At 41.1% G+C, this 16747-nt stretch overlaps 1 protein-coding gene across 2 annotated transcripts; it reads left to right on the forward strand.

The window, feature by feature from the left end:
* The first annotated feature begins 8438 nt into the window (after positions 1-8438).
* LOC124255817 (protein lap1-like) lies at positions 8439-13025 on the forward strand. Of its 2 annotated transcripts, none has more exons than XM_046689749.1 (2): positions 8439-8463; positions 11326-13025. In XM_046689749.1, exon 2 carries the CDS (start codon positions 11326-11328, stop codon positions 12889-12891), a length of 1566 nt encoding a protein of 521 aa, XP_046545705.1. In that variant the 5' UTR covers positions 8439-8463; the 3' UTR covers positions 12892-13025. The 2 variants fall into 2 exon arrangements, with proteins under 2 accessions (XP_046545705.1, XP_046545706.1); XM_046689750.1 differs by lacking the exon at positions 8439-8463 and adding an exon at positions 8790-8891.
* The last annotated feature ends 3722 nt before the right edge of the window (positions 13026-16747 follow it).

A 16747-nucleotide genomic window follows, 5' to 3' on the forward strand; every position in this document is an offset into this window, starting at 1 on the left:
CTAACGTCAGTGTGTCAGGAGTACATTTGTGAAACGGAAGTAACTGTATCAGTATTCAATAGGTCAGTATCAAGTCAGTGTTCCAGGAGTTCATTTGTGAAACGACGGAAGTAACTGTATCAGTATTTAATGGGTCAGTATTACGTCAGAATGTCAAGCGTACATTTGTGAAACGGAAGTAACTGTATCAGTATTTAAAGAGTCAGCATTACGTCAGTGTGCCAGGAGTACATTTGTGAAACGGAAGTAACTGCATCAGTATTCAATGGGTCAGTATTACGTCAGTGTTCCAGGAGTTCATTTGTGAAACGGAAGTAACTGTATCAGTATTCAATGGGCCAGTATTACGTCAGTGTGTCAAGTGTACATTTGTGAAACGGAAGTAACTGTATCAGTATTTAAAGAATCAGCATTACGTCAGTGTGCCAGGAGTATGTTTGTGAAACGGAAGTAACGGTATCAGTATTCAATAGGTCAGTATCACGATTTTTCCAGGAGTACATTTGTGAAACGGAAGTAACTGTATCAGTATTCAATGGGTCAGTATCACGTCAGTTTGTCAAGCGTACAATTGTGAAACGGAAGTAACTGTATCAGTATTCAATGGGTCAGTATTACGTCAGTGTACTACGAGTACATTTGTGAAACGGAAGTAACTGTATCAGTATTTAAAGAATCAGCATTACGTCAGTGTGCCAGGAGTATGTTTGTGAAACGGAAGTAACTGTATCAGTATTCAATAGGTCAGTATCACGATTTTTCCAGGAGTACATTTGTGAAACGGAAGTAACTGTATCAGTATTCAATGGGTCAGTATTACGTCAGTGTTCCAGAAGTTCATTTGTGAAACGGAAGTAACTGTATCAGTATTTAATGAGTCAGTATTACGTCAGTGTGCCAGGAGTACATTTGTGAAACGGAAGTAACTGTATCAGTATTCAATGGGTCAGTATTACGTCAGTGTTCCAGAAGTTCATTTGTGAAACGGAAGTAACTGTATCAGTATTCAATGGGTCAGTATTACGTCAGTGTGCCAGGAGTACATTTGTGAAACGGAAGTAACTGTATCAGTATTCAATGGGTCAGTATCACGTCAGTTTGTCAAGCGTACAATTGTGAAACGGAAGTAACTGTATCAGTATTCAATGGGTCAGTATTACGTCAGTGTACTACGAATACATTTGTGAAACGGAAGTAACTGTATCAGTATTCAATGGGTCAGTATCACGTCAGTGTACTAGGAGTACATTTGTGAAACGGAAGTAACTGTAATAGTATTTAAAGAGTCAGTATCACGTGTGTTCCAGGAGTTCATTTGTGAAACGGAAGTAACTGTATCAGTATTCAATGGGCCAGTATTACGTCAGTGTGTCAAGTGTACATTTGTGAAACGGAAGTAACTGTATCAGTATTTAAAGAATCAGCATTACGTCAGTGTGCCAGGAGTATGTTTGTGAAACGGAAGTAACGGTATCAGTATTCAATAGGTCAGTATCACGATTTTTCCAGGAGTACATTTGTGAAACGGAAGTAACTGTATCAGTATTCAATGGGTCAGTATCACGTCAGTTTGTCAAGCGTACAATTGTGAAACGGAAGTAACTGTATCAGTATTCAATGGGTCAGTATTACGTCAGTGTACTACGAGTACATTTGTGAAACGGAAGTAACTGTATCAGTATTTAAAGAATCAGCATTACGTCAGTGTGCCAGGAGTATGTTTGTGAAACGGAAGTAACTGTATCAGTATTCAATAGGTCAGTATCACGATTTTTCCAGGAGTACATTTGTGAAACGGAAGTAACTGTATCAGTATTCAATGGGTCAGTATTACGTCAGTGTTCCAGAAGTTCATTTGTGAAACGGAAGTAACTGTATCAGTATTTAATGAGTCAGTATTACGTCAGTGTGCCAGGAGTACATTTGTGAAACGGAAGTAACTGTATCAGTATTCAATGGGTCAGTATTACGTCAGTGTTCCAGAAGTTCATTTGTGAAACGGAAGTAACTGTATCAGTATTCAATGGGTCAGTATTACGTCAGTGTGCCAGGAGTACATTTGTGAAACGGAAGTAACTGTATCAGTATTCAATGGGTCAGTATCACGTCAGTTTGTCAAGCGTACAATTGTGAAACGGAAGTAACTGTATCAGTATTCAATGGGTCAGTATTACGTCAGTGTACTACGAATACATTTGTGAAACGGAAGTAACTGTATCAGTATTCAATGGGTCAGTATCACGTCAGTGTACTAGGAGTACATTTGTGAAACGGAAGTAACTGTAATAGTATTTAAAGAGTCAGTATCACGTGTGTTCCAGGAGTTCATTTGTGAAACGGAAGTAACTGTATCAGTATTCAATGGGTCAGTATTACGTGTGTGCAGAGTATATCTGTTAATGAGAAGAAGCCTTAGCACCTAAAGGTATTATATACTTAATTTTATGCTATGTTTTTATTGCTTGAAGCAAAAACGTTCCACAATTAAAATTAAAGTAACTGAAGGTTTGAATTCTAATAGGTTTTCTTTTCTAGCAAGATACACATTACTATTTCAGCTCAGCACAACAATCTGCATCTGTGTGACTACATAGGTTGTGGTGATCAGGAGCACTATGTAAACTGTGCCGACGTGGAAATAACGCCTCTCACAAATACATCACCAACAACAACATCGCCAACAACAACATCGCCAACTACGCCGCAGACAACATTGTCAACAGCCTCCCTTACGACTACATCTTCTACTACAAGCTTGTCTCCAACAACTTCGGCGACGGCAACGCCGACAACTCCGACTACATCTTCTACTACAAGCTTGTCTCCAACAACTTCGGCGACGGCATCGCCGACAACTCCGACAACGTCCCATACAACCCCCAGAACAACATCACCAATGTCGTTAGATGACGAAATCATCATTGGAAACAAGATATGCAAATGGGAGACCACCCCCCACCAGCCATGGCCAAAGCATCCTTGTACTGGTATCTGCCAGTTGCGCTGTTCAACTCATACCCCCGGCGTTAACAGATGGTGTATGGCTAACTGCGCCCACGACCCGCCTTTCTGCCCACTGAATTTCTGCAATTGTCAGTGTAAATATCACCGAAGTCCTTGAAGATTCTGCCATTTGAACAATTAGTCTTATTAAGAACATTAACAGTGTTTGCACATATACTGAGATCCGATCATATACATCTGTGGCTAGGACGTTTCTTTTCAAAACTGGTGTACACCTGTGGCTAGGACGTTTCTTTTCAAAACTGGTGTACACCTGTGGCTAGGACGTTTCTTTTAAAAACTGGTGTACATCTGCCGCTAGGACATTTTTTTACAACTGGTGTACACCTGTGGCTAGGACGTTTCTTTAAAAAACTGATGTACACCTGTGGCTAGGACATTTCCTTTTAAAACTGGTGTACACCTGTAGCTAGGACGTTTCTTTAAAAAACTGGTGTACACCTGTAGCTATGACGGTTTTTTTAAAAAAATGGTGAACACCTGTGGCTAGGACGTTTCTTTTAAAACCTTATGTACACCTGTGGCTAGGACGTTTCTTTTGAAACTGGGGTACACCTGTGGCTAGGACGTTTCTTTTAAAAACTTATGTACACCTGTGGCTAGGACGTTTCTTTTAAAACTGGTGTACACCTGTGGCTAGGACGCTTTTTAGGACACCTGTGGCTAGGACGTTTCTTTTAAAACATGTACACCTGTGGCTAGGACGTTTCTTTTAAAACTGGTGTACACCTGTGGCTAGGACGTTTCTTTTAAAAACTGGTGACATTTAGGACATTTCTTTTAAAACTGGTGTACACCTGTAGCTAGGACGTTTCTTTAAAAAACTGGTGTACACCTGTAGCTATGACGTTTCTTTTAAAAACTGGTGAACACCTGTGGCTAGGACGTTTCTTTTAAAACTGATGTACACCTGTGGCTAGGACATTTCCTTTTAAAACTGGTGTACACCTGTAGCTAGGACGTTTCTTTTAAAAAACTGATGTACACCTGTAGCTATGACGTTTCTTTTAAACACTGGTGTACACCTGTGGCTAGGACGTTTCTTTTAAAACCTTATGTACACCTGTGGCTAGGACGTTTCTTTTAAAACTTGGGTACACCTGTGGCTAGGACGTTTCTTTTAAAAACTGATGTACACCTGTGGCTAGGACGTTTCTTTTAAAACTGGTGTACACCTGTGGCTAGGACATTTCCTTTAAAAACATGTAAACCTGTGGCTAGGACGTTTCTTTTAAAACTGGTGTACACCTGTGGCTAGGACGTTTCTTTTAGAAAAGGGATGTACACCTGTGGCTAGGATGTTTCTTTTAAAAACTGATGTACACCTGTGGCTAGGACGTTTCTTTTAAAACTGCTGTACACCTGTGGCTAGGACATTTCCTTTTAAAACTGGTGTACACCTGTAGCTAGGACGTTTCTTTAAAAAACTGATGTACACCTGTAACTATGACGTTTCTTTTAAAAACTGGTGTACACCTGTGGCTAGGACGTTTCTTTTAAAACTGGTGTACACCTGTGGCTAGGACATTTCCTTTAAAAACATGTACACCTGTGGCTAGGACGTTTCTTTTAAAACTGGTGTACACCTGTGGCTAGGACGTTTCTTTTAGAAAAGTGATGTACACCTGTGGCTAGGATGTTTCTTTTAAAAACTGATGTACACCTGTGGCTAGGACGTTTCTTTTAAAAACTGATGTACACCTGTGGCTAGGACGTTTCTTTTAAAAAATTGGTGTACACCTGTGGCTAGGGCGTTTCTTTTCGAAACTGGTGTATGTCCAAATCATGAGGCTACTAAGCAACTATCACCACCACCAATCAATATACCTAACTACCCTAGGACATACATATCAGTAGGGATTCGGGTTATAGTATTTGGGTTGATGCATCTTTCCTTGAAAACCTACGATTGCTCTATTGCTTCAGAAACAATCAGATCTCTTCATTTATAATGATGATAATAATAATAATAATATTCATAATGTGTCCATTTATATAGCGCCAATCCCCACACCAGGTATGCTCATAGCGCTAACAATCAATAGTAGAGCACATTATTACCCCGGTTAACTGATAGCCCGTGGGTGTGTCGTATTTCAAGCCATGACTTCGCACAAGAATGTCACCACGTATAGACATGATGTTTGATCATATTAAGATACCTCTGGCCGCGTTACTTGGTTAAGTCCTCAATTGACATGTTTGTTTGTAACAACAAGCTATGTGACAGCGGTCTTGATTGTCTGGTCCAGACAAGCAAGTGACTGACATCAAGAGCACCAATCTATGCATCCAGCATACGCTGACACACAATGAAGTCAGCAGGTGTGATCACCTAACCCCTTTGGTCGCGTCTTACGACAAACATAAGACCACCTATAAACCAGGGCCTAGATTTTCAAAGCTCTCTTAGTGCTAAGATAGCCGTAAGTGCCATACATTAACATTAACTTACGACTATCTTTAGTGCTAAGAGAGCCTCGAAAATCTGGGCCCTGACCTTTATGGGTACATAAAGATGGTTATGGATTGAACATGTAGTTTGATAGAGTTAACATAGCAGCGCGAACATAGGATTTACATAGCAACAAACATCAGGTTTACATAGCAACGAAATGGTTGAAATACCAGCGGACATGGGATTTACATAGCAGCAAACATAGGGTTTAAATAGCAGTGAACATAAGGTTTAAATAGCAGTGAACATAAGGTTTACATAGCAGCGAACATAAGGTTTAAATAGCAGTGAACATAAGGTTTAAATAGCAGTGAACATAAGGTTTAAATAGCAGCGAACATAGGGTTTAAATAGCAGCGAACATAAGGTTTAAATAGCAGCGAACATGGGTTTACATAGCAGTGAACATAAGGTTTAAATAGCAGTGAACATAAGGTTTAAATAGCAGCGAACATAAGGTTTACATAGCAGTGAACATAAGGGTTTACATAGGAGTGAACATAAGGTTTAAATAGCAGTGAACATAAGGTTTCAATAGCAGCGAACATAAGGTTTACATAGCAGTGAAAATGGGGGTTAAATAGCAGCGAACATGGGTTTACATAGCAGTGAACATGGTTGGGTTTACATAGCAGCGAACATAAGGTTTAAATAGCAGTGAACATAAGGTTTAAATAGCAGTGAACATAGGGTTTAAATAGCAGTGAACATAAGGTTTAAATAGCAGCGAAAATGGGGGTTAAATAGCAGCGAACATAAGGTTTAAATAGCAGTGAACATAAGGTTTAAATAGCAGTGAACATAGGTTTACATAGCAGCGAAAATGGGGGTTAAATAGCAGCGAACATAGGGTTTACATAGCAGTGAACATAAGGTTTACATAGCGGCGAAAATGGGGGTTTAATAGCAGCGAACATAGGGTTTACATAGCAGCGAACATAAGATTTAAACAGCAGCGAACATAAGGTTTAGATAGCAGCAAACATAGGTTTACATAGCAGCGAACATAAGTTTTAGATAGCAGCGAACATGGGGTTTACATAGCAAGGAATATAGGGTTTACATAGCAGCGAACATGGGGTTTACATAGCAACGAAGATAGGGTTTACATAGCAGCGAACATAAGATTTAAACAGCAGCGAACATAAGGTTTAGATAGCAGCAAACATGGGTTTAGATAGCAGCAAACATGGGTTTACATAGCAGCAAACATGGGTTTACATAGCAGTGAACATGGGTTTACATAGCAGTAAACATAAGTTTTAGATAACAGCGAACATGGGGTTTACATAGCAACGAAGATAGGGTTTACATAACAGCGAACATGGGGTTTACATAGCATCGAACATGGGGTTTACATACCAGCAAACATGGGGTTAACATACCAGCAAACATGGGGTTTACATAGCAGCGAACATGGGGTTTACATAGCAGCGAACATGGGGTTTACATAGCAACGAAGACAGCGTTTCCATAGCAGCGATGATGTTTGTTTACTGGAGTTATTTATGTCTTGATTGGTGGTTGATTGATATGCCTAAACCCTACTCCTTAACATGATTTTTGGTAATAGGTCTTACATGTACATGCTAATTCATAGTGTGATATTTGTATTTTAATACACTTTCGTATATATTTCAATAAATCAAAGCAAATGCCTGTGTGTTTTAATAAAGTATTTTACAGACAAATCTGCGTACTGCAACAGTAAAGAGAATAGAGAGTCGTGGTTTCTTCATAACTTGAACGTCATCTTTTCCTTGATAATATACCTAGCTACCACTTTATAAGGACGCACAATAGAATGTCTTTTCAAATTACGGTCATTGAAACAGTTATATGTTTTTTAATATATAATTGATATAACTCTGTGTCTTTTGGCCATTTCCTGGCCCAACGTCTATATGGTGACAGGACGCCCCAAGAGCCGGAGCCGGAGGTGATCACCAACCTGACTCCCAAGGTTTCGATGCTTATATGAGTGTGAGTGAGTGAGTGTGTGAGTTAGTGAGTGAGTGAGTGAGTGAGTGAGTGAGTGAGTGAGTGTGTGAGTGAGTGAGTGAGTGACTGAGTGAGTGAATGGATCTACATGTATTTCAGACTTCGTGCACAACGAACATAATAATTATAGTAATGAAATTTGGTGTCCACCTCCACCTTCATGTGAAATGGATGCCTGTTTATCCTGCTCCATACACATATAGATCTTACAACATTATCAGTACTTCAAAATTACAGACCACTAGTGTGGCTGTCATGGAAACACGCGCTTCATAAGCATGAGGTATGCAATCCAATATGCATGGATGCATACGCGCACAGTGTTTGTTTCCTGATCGCGATCATACAGTAGAAGATAGAATAGTCCGTTTATAACGAACACGCTTATAGTGAACTGACGGATATAACGAACTGACGATATAACGAACTGACGGATATAACGAACAGATGGATATAACGAACTGACGGGTATAACGAACTGATGATATAACGAACTGACGTATATAACGAACTGATGGATATAACGAACTGATGATATAACGAACTGACGGATATAACGAACTGATGGATATAACGAACTGACGGGTATAACGAACCAGTCTTGAGCCCAGGTCACTTGTTGCATATTTGAGTCGAAATCCAAATAATAGACTAAAATGAATGGTCCCTTTGAGTTCGATATAACCGTAGTTTACTGTGTAATGTAAACCACAGACCATACATGCAACTTGTGTAGTTAATGAAGAACGTCAGTACAGGATGGGTTAATTAAAATGGGTAATTAAAATAATTAACATTCATATATTATGTTTATTTCATGAAGATATTACCAGAGTTGAAACACCTAATGTAGCACGGTTATGTCGTCATTGTTTGGCCAAGAAAAATCTACTGCCTGGCAAAGTTCTCTGTGACCTATGGTGAGAGAAAATCCAGATATAACACATGTTGTGACGTATGTAGGAAGGCTGGACGTGAAGGTACGTTGTCTTCAAATCACTTGACAAGTCTACGAAGTACATATTTTTCTTTATAATAGAATGATTTTTCGAAACTGCTAAATGAGTGTTTTTGATACTGAAATCTTTCAATATGAGTAATCTATCCATATATTTTTCTTATCTGGGTACACACATCCCAATGAATATTTGTATTTTTCACAATCCACATATTGATATTATATATTTTCTCAAATAGCAATTTAACTGTATCATAGGAAGTAAATATTTTTGTACGGTCTGGTGCGGTCCCTACCCTCGCTTATTCGGTGCTTTCACTTGCCCGTGTTTTACGCATTCGCCGGAAATATATCTCGTCGACAAAAGACTTGACGACACATACTGTCTTTGGGGATTGGTGAATATATGACCTTATGTCTGATCTTAGCGTTTCCAACTAGAGACGATGGGTAAGGAACCAAACCCGTCTTGACCTCTGGTCTCTGCAACCTTTGCCGTAAAATATTGATGAACACCACTTTCTGGAACAGTGTCAGAAACATTGCTAGTTATGATATACTAACGGAATAAAGTAACTGTGCATAACATAATGGGAAAACAAGACATTGCCTCAGACCGCGCCGTCCACGCGTGACGTCACGTCGGCAAGAGAACCACGTTCGGCTGACCCATCTAAGGAATCGATTCCAGACTGCCAGTTTGACTGCTCGGACCATTCCAATCAGGACTATACGGAACCGACTGAGGGAGCACAACATCCGGCCCCAACGGCCTGCAATACGGCCAATTTTGCTCCAACGTCACCGACAGACACGTCTCGCCTGGTGCAGACATCATCTGTGGTACAGGAGACAAGATTGGGATGGTGTTTTTTTCACTGACGAGTCGGAATTTCATCTGGACAGCTCAGATAGCAGAGCAAGGGTGTACAGACGGCGAGGGGAACGGTATGCAGATGCGTGCGTTGTTCAACGTCGACAGTTTGGTGTCAGAGCGTTATATTATGGGGAGACTTTTACGTCAAGCCCAGAATCAGCCATTGACGTTAGCTGAATAGGGACAGGCATGGAACAGCATTCCCCAAGGTTACTTCAATCGCTTAGTTTCGTCTATGCGTCGTCGTTGTCAAGCTTGCATCAACGCAAATTGTGGCCACACACGATACTGAATTTGTGAACTGACTTTTGACACCACATCTCTTCAAGGTCGTGTTACGGTGGTGGTGAAATTGGGTTTAACGTCGTGCTTGGATTATTTCGCTCATATGACGACGTGCATGCGCGCGTGTGTGTATGTGCGGCTGCTTGTACTAGCCCAGACTTATGCTGGTTTTATAGTGCTAGCCCACTGAGATACCACGCCGCAGTGAAGCATGAATACCCCACTCAGACACATTATACTGACTCCGAGCCGACCAGTCCTTGTTGTACCCATTAATGCCGAGCGCCAGGCAAGGACCAACAGGTACCATATTTTACCGTCTTTTGGTATGACGCGGTCAGGGATCGAACCCGCGACCTTCCGTTCTCCGGGCGGACGCTCTAACCACTACACCACGGAGGCGGTCCAAGGTCGTGTTAGATTTCGATATTATCCTGTCAACAGTTAAACGGCGATTCAGTAAAACACCACAAATCATGTTTAACTTATTATCTTGTGCATCTTGGCAAAACATCGAATAATGCACAGTTACTTTATTCCATTAATCCCACAACTACCCTTCCTAATGGGCGCGGCGTTATAGCATGTTGTTGCTGCAGAATATGGCTTGTGGCATAATTCTCCAGAGGAAATAAGGAGCTCACTACATTAGTATTCATCGTGACCTGCACGTGTATCTGTCATCAGTGATATCCTACACAGCTGCATCACTGAGAGCCGCGAGACGTAATGGGGTCTTATACAAACTGTGATGATACCAGGCCTTCGAGAACAGGTGCCCTCTTGGCTTTGAATAGGAGCGTTTTCAAAGCTGTATAAGCGGAAAACACTACATGGTGTTGTGCATGCTTCGAAAACCAAATTCTGCGTATGAAAATGGTAACCGTGTCATATTTTACTTTGATTGAAATGAAGGCAAACAATACTGAAGTGTAATTAGATCCAACTTGCAGTCAAACGCAACGTAATCCCACACCATGACAGAGACACCACTAAAGGGGTCAGCTGCATGGAGCATCTCATGGATCATCATGGGCTGTTAAAATGTCTCGTGAGGACGTCTCCATCGGTAGCGACATGCATCAGACCAGTGAACCCTTTGTCTTGTCCTAAAGTTGCGGTTTTCTCTGAGCCTGCACCACGCCAGACTTTCCTACCTGTGTCTGTCAGGTGAAGTTTGATGGGACGACGTGCTTTCAGAGCAGCAGCCTGCAGCCTCCTTCTGATGTACTGGTGGAGAGTCGGACTCTCTTTCTCTGCAGTTCTTCGGCATAGGTCATGGAATTCGGTCTTCACGATCATTTGTCTTCCTTGGTCTCTCAGGTCTTGGACGACCCTTTACTTCACCTGTGGCCACGTGCTTGCCCACAAGCCGACTATAACCGTGTTGTTAATGTTCAAGTTAGCACCGATCTTGTGACAGGACATTCCGGCCTCATGAATACCAATAACTTATTTTCTTTACATGTCATGACAAGAATATTTTTACTTTTGTCTTTATAATAGTTCAGAAAATTGTAAGGCATATATTGCAGTTATGAAATGTTTATCCCAATGTGCCTGGAGCCTTCGCAACGTGAAACCCATAGCTTTTGAGATATTGTGTGAAACACGTGTTTTAGATGTGCAGTCCAGTATGGGAGGGTATCCACTTGGATTCAGGTGATGCTTATAACTACTCATGTGCTTATGTTAAAACAACGTAGTTCAATGTTGTTTCAGATGCTGAATCTGTTCATCCTCCTGGTGCTGATCCTGGGGTCCGCGACTGGGCTCATCATGCCGGGGCCGTGTCCTGTCCCTAACCCCTGTTTCTGTGGCACAGTCATCCATTGTGACAGCCGCTTTCTCACCCTTCTCCCCACCTTTACCTCATCACCACGACACTTCGCCATATTCGATCTGTCCTACAACCACCTCGACTACATCCCAGCACGAGCCTTCGTAGGAGTCAACATGACAACTCTAGACCTCACAGGCAACCCTCTTATTCTCAACATGGATGAAGATGCATTCTTGGGACAGGAAGACATCCTGCAGCAGTTGATAGTGGCGCACACATCAATTACGTCACTTCCGTCCTCGCTGGGAAAACTCAGACGACTGACGAGGCTTAATGCAGGAAATACTTATATTGCGACAATTGATAGTTCATTGTTTGCTGCCATTGGGTATCCCCTACAATATTTGGACCTCCATAACTCTAAGCTTACACAGTGGCCAAATGCTGTCAATAAGCTGAGATACCTGAAGTCCGTGGACTTGTCCGGTAACCTGATCAATACAGTTCCGAAGGAAGCTCTTGATGTATTCGCAACATCACTTGAAGTGCTGGGTCTGAATGGCTGTGGCCTAACTACGTTCCCGGATGCAATAGGGAAACTTTCCAGTCTCCGTGAGCTGTATCTCGGCGACAACCACCTAGGTGGCGTCACACACGCCATTTTCTACTACAGAATCAGACAGACACTTCAGATCCTAAACCTCTCAAACACCGACCTGACTGACATTCCAGATGAACTCAAACACACCCGTGCCCTTACTACCCTCTATCTCAGCAACAACCCGATCATCGCACCCAACTCCACCGGCGTCTTCTCCGGCATCGGCCACACCCTTACAAATCTCTTCTTCGACCATTGCAAACTCCACACCATCCCACCGGCGTTAGCACGACTGACTAATCTTAAACTGCTGAATCTGACTTCCAATAACCTAGAAATCCTTGAAAACTACGCCTTCAGTCATTTACCATCGGTCGAGACCCTTGTCCTCAACAACAACCCCATTATCAACATTAAACACGCGGCCTTTAACGGAATGGCCAGCTTACAACGCCTATACGTCTCCAACTGTGGTCTCCGCTTCTTCCCCGGTGCATCTTTGCTGGGTCTCCCATCCTTGTACAACGTGGATCTCTCCAACAATAACATCACCATCTTGGAGGAGACCAGCGTCCCTGTTCTCAAGGATCTCAAGCGACTGTCTCTCTCGGGCAACAAGTTCACCAACATGTCTCTTGTCTCCTTCACTGGCCTCACGACCCTCGACATGCTCTACCTCAACGACTGCGGCTTCACCACGGTGCCCAAGGCTATAGAATACACCCCCAACGTCCGCTACGTGGAGCTCTACAAGAACTCCATTCCGTGCGACTGCAGCCTCAAGTGGATCTGGAGCTGGAAACTGGCCCATGGGCTGATACCACATATCCAGGGACTATGCCAGGGAACCAAGTCAGACGATCTAGACATGTTCATACGCTACCAGCTGAAACTGTGTCCTTAACACTGGGCTCTCGTATATCTACGTTGTTTGATATTGATTTCTTGTTTGTTCTGACCCATTGGCCAATATCAACCTGCTACATATATACAAATACTGTACATATGACAATAAATCGAATATAACTCACGGTTTTCGCTCACTGTGTTGTTATATCTTTATTTGGGAATGAGAATATGCAAGACGGTAGAGGAGTGTACCTGGTCCGAATTGCGGTTGGGGACGTATTTGGAGAACCAACTATTGTCGATATCTCTATAACTGAATCAGTTACTTCAGATGTTACTCTACCATTCAAACAGTACAACCGGTTCCCAATTTGCGCAGATCGATGCTCATGCTGTTGCTCACTGGATTGTCTGGTCCAGCCTCGATTATTTACGGACCGCCGCCATATAGCTGGGATATTGCTGAGTGCGGCGTAAAACTAAACTCACTCATTCACTCACTCACTCAAAACGTACACAAAAAACTGGTGGTATTTCCCTGACAGAAGTGTTCCGTTTAGATTAGCTTTACTTTACAATACAGATCTCCGAAGGTAAACCACCTGACACTACCCCGGAGCCAAATTTCCGGTGAAATAAAAGTATGATGCACGGAAAAGATATTCTCCATAGTTCGCCTACCTTCCCATCAACAGTATTGCGCCGTAAAGTCATTAACCTACCCTTCCAGCCATATTCCCACGCATTACACACCAAACAGTACTCTCAAGCACATTGTCGATAGTTGAACGTGAACACCGAAAGTTGTTTAAGTGTGAGGAAAAAATGTATTAGTCTTCCACGATTGTACCAAGTGGGATTAAAACGTTCGGACCAGTATCTGTATTCAGCTATTAACATTGGTGTAATTATAATAAATGTTGTGTTGTCCATTTCGTCAACGTTTCTGAACTGCCTCAACTCCTGATACAGGAAACTATAACTGCAGATCCTACATCATGGCTGTGTCGGTGTCATATACAATGTATACCTTTTACAGTGTCAGATATACAAGAACGACGAGTATCTTACTGTCAACGTATGATACCTTTCCACTGATCGTTAACATTAATCCATAATTAGACAATAAAGACAAATATAGTATTACATTTATGGTTTTATAAATATAATTATATAAATATATATATAGAAAGTGATGAGAATACTGAGCGTACAGTATAGTATTACATTTATGGTTTTTAAATAAAATTATATAAATATATATATAGAAAGTGATGAGAATACCGAGCGTACAGTAGTACATATATAAGAAGAAGTTTCTGAAATAATCACACGACACGGATCTTCTCCAACATGTTTCACTTTTATGTTCAGGGTCTTCTCCCTGAAGATAAAAGTGAAACATGTTTGTCCGTGTCGTGTGATTATTTCAGAAACTTCTTCTTCTTATATATATATATATATATATATAATATATATAATATATAATTTTCAAAGGACTGATGCAAGTTTCTTTAATTAACACAATGCATGGATTTTCTATTCATTTTCATTTTCTAATACAGCACAATTCCCCTTTAAGGTTTGTGGAAAATGGTCAGCAAGAGATCTGGATATATCTATTATCAGCATAATGACTGTTGTAGACAGGACCGTTCCTTTAAACTGGCTCTTCATTATTCAACCAACGATTTCGTGCTGACAATGATTTACGATACCTGATGGTTGTATATAAAAGACAAGTCATAGAACACCGGAGAATTACGGATATCAATATCGGATCATCCTAACTAAACAACGCGCGAACAGGCCTGTGGGGGGGGGGGGACAGAAGACAAAAATAAGAAATTCGGTTTTCTATGCGCTGGCTAAAATTCTCTCCAAAATATTACTGGATTTAATATTAACTGCATTTGTTGACAGTTCATGTGAACGTATCTATGTGTCAGGAAGTTTATTTCCCGGTGATTACTTCCGGGTTTCACTCGTCATCTTCATGAGCATTCGGATCCAACTTCTTCCTGCCGGAACTGGCCTGTAGGCTATGGAACGATGCGGGCGATGACGAGCGCGGAGAGAGCTATGGATTTCAAACAGACAACTCATCTACTGATAATCAATAGCTACCACGGATAAAATATAATTTCTACTCCTTGAAAGACATTTAGTTAAAAATCACTGATTTAATCATTTTTTAGAGGATTGATGAGTAGTTTTGCCAATGCGAAAACAATGCGAGTTGTTACCTCGACCCGAGAATACAAACTTGAGGTAATTCAGACTCATCCAGTGCCGTATGTCATCAATGCACTGCGATGTTGATCGAGGTTGATGTCGGGTTTTGAAGGAAATATCATCAGCACAGAGGTGGGAGTTAAAAGTGAGTGAGTTTAGTTTTACGCAGCTTTTAGTAATATTCCAGCAATATCATGTTGGGACACCAGAAATGGGCTTCACACATAGCACCCATGCGCTTTAACCACTAGGCAACCCCACCGCCCGGAAGTTCAAAGAATGATTCTTGATAATAAGTCCGATGGGCAGAATGTATAAAGTACATAGAAGTGGACCGAGGACAGATAATATTTCCATAGCAATTAGGAAATGGTATTGTAAATGATATCGTGTGCCCGAATCTTATAAATATTGCACTTTCTAAATGGTATTGCATATTGGTAGCTTTCATTGCCGATTTTCACTTGTCAGATGAGTACACAAAGTTCGCGATCCAGACTACCAGCTTCCCAGTATCGTTGGAGTTGCGCTGGCTCAGTGGGTTAGTTATTGAGTGTGATTGCGATTAGGTGAATCTCTCTCTCTCTCTCTCTCTCTCTCTCTCTCTCTCTCTCTCTCTCTCTCTCTCTCTCTCTCTCTCTCTCTCTCTCTCTCTCTCTCTCTCTCTCTCTCTCTCTCTCTCTTTTCTTTGTTCTATCCCATCATATTTTTCATCATTTGATAGCATGTGAGTGAGTTTCGTATTTCTTCCACATTCCCATATGATGCTACAGGATAATTCATATGAAGATAGAAACTTGCAGAATTGTCTGTGAACACACCGAATAAGAACTATACGGGACAAGTATATTGCAGTTCTTAGTCAAAACGCGTGTGTGGAGTAAGTGAATTGGGTTTAACGTCGCCTTTAGCAATATTCCAGCCATATTACGGCGGGGGACACCAGAAATGGGCCAAAAAACGTTTGGGGTCGCATTGATGTAAACTATTTGTAAGAATTAACTTCCTCTGGTATTATGGTCCCCAATTATTCAAGTCATGATCGGCCATGAGAAAGGAGAATCACAGAGAAACGCTTTCTTTCATCTTCTCAGAATATTATTCAAATCAAAGTTATCTCTTGAGATCTGAGACATGACAGCACCAACATACAGTCAGTCATTTGTTCTCATAGAATTCAAACTAGTCAAATCGTCGCTTGATAATCTCATCTGACAACCCTTTGGAGTTGGTTATATTTTAATGTCCCAAGGGGAAAAAAGATGCAACTGACTTATACCGAATCATTTTCTTAAAAACTGTCCCCTGAACGGAGTCTGACATCTTGACATTTCAGTCCGCACCTCGGGCTACATGAACTATCTTCACGTGGGAACAGCTATGACCTTGTTACGATTAGATATGAAATTGTATGCTGAAAATAGAATTAATGACTTACTTAGGACGAGAGTTAGAACGAAAGACTTTTGATATAATATATCAACATTTTAGATTAATGTATTCTGTAATTCAAAGTTTGTTCACTTTAAGATAGATATGTGATACGTCACGGCTATAGGTGGGACTGCATCTGCACATGCAATACTGCTAATAATAATAATAATAATGATGATGATAATAATAATAGGAAACCATCTGTAAGTACAATAATAGGAAATTTTCTGTCCGTTTTGACA

The sequence above is a fragment of the Haliotis rubra genome, unplaced genomic scaffold (genome assembly GCF_003918875.1).
Source record: "Haliotis rubra isolate DU_JTF1 unplaced genomic scaffold, ASM391887v1 Scf61, whole genome shotgun sequence".
Classification (NCBI taxonomy): Eukaryota; Metazoa; Mollusca; class Gastropoda; order Lepetellida; family Haliotidae; genus Haliotis; species Haliotis rubra.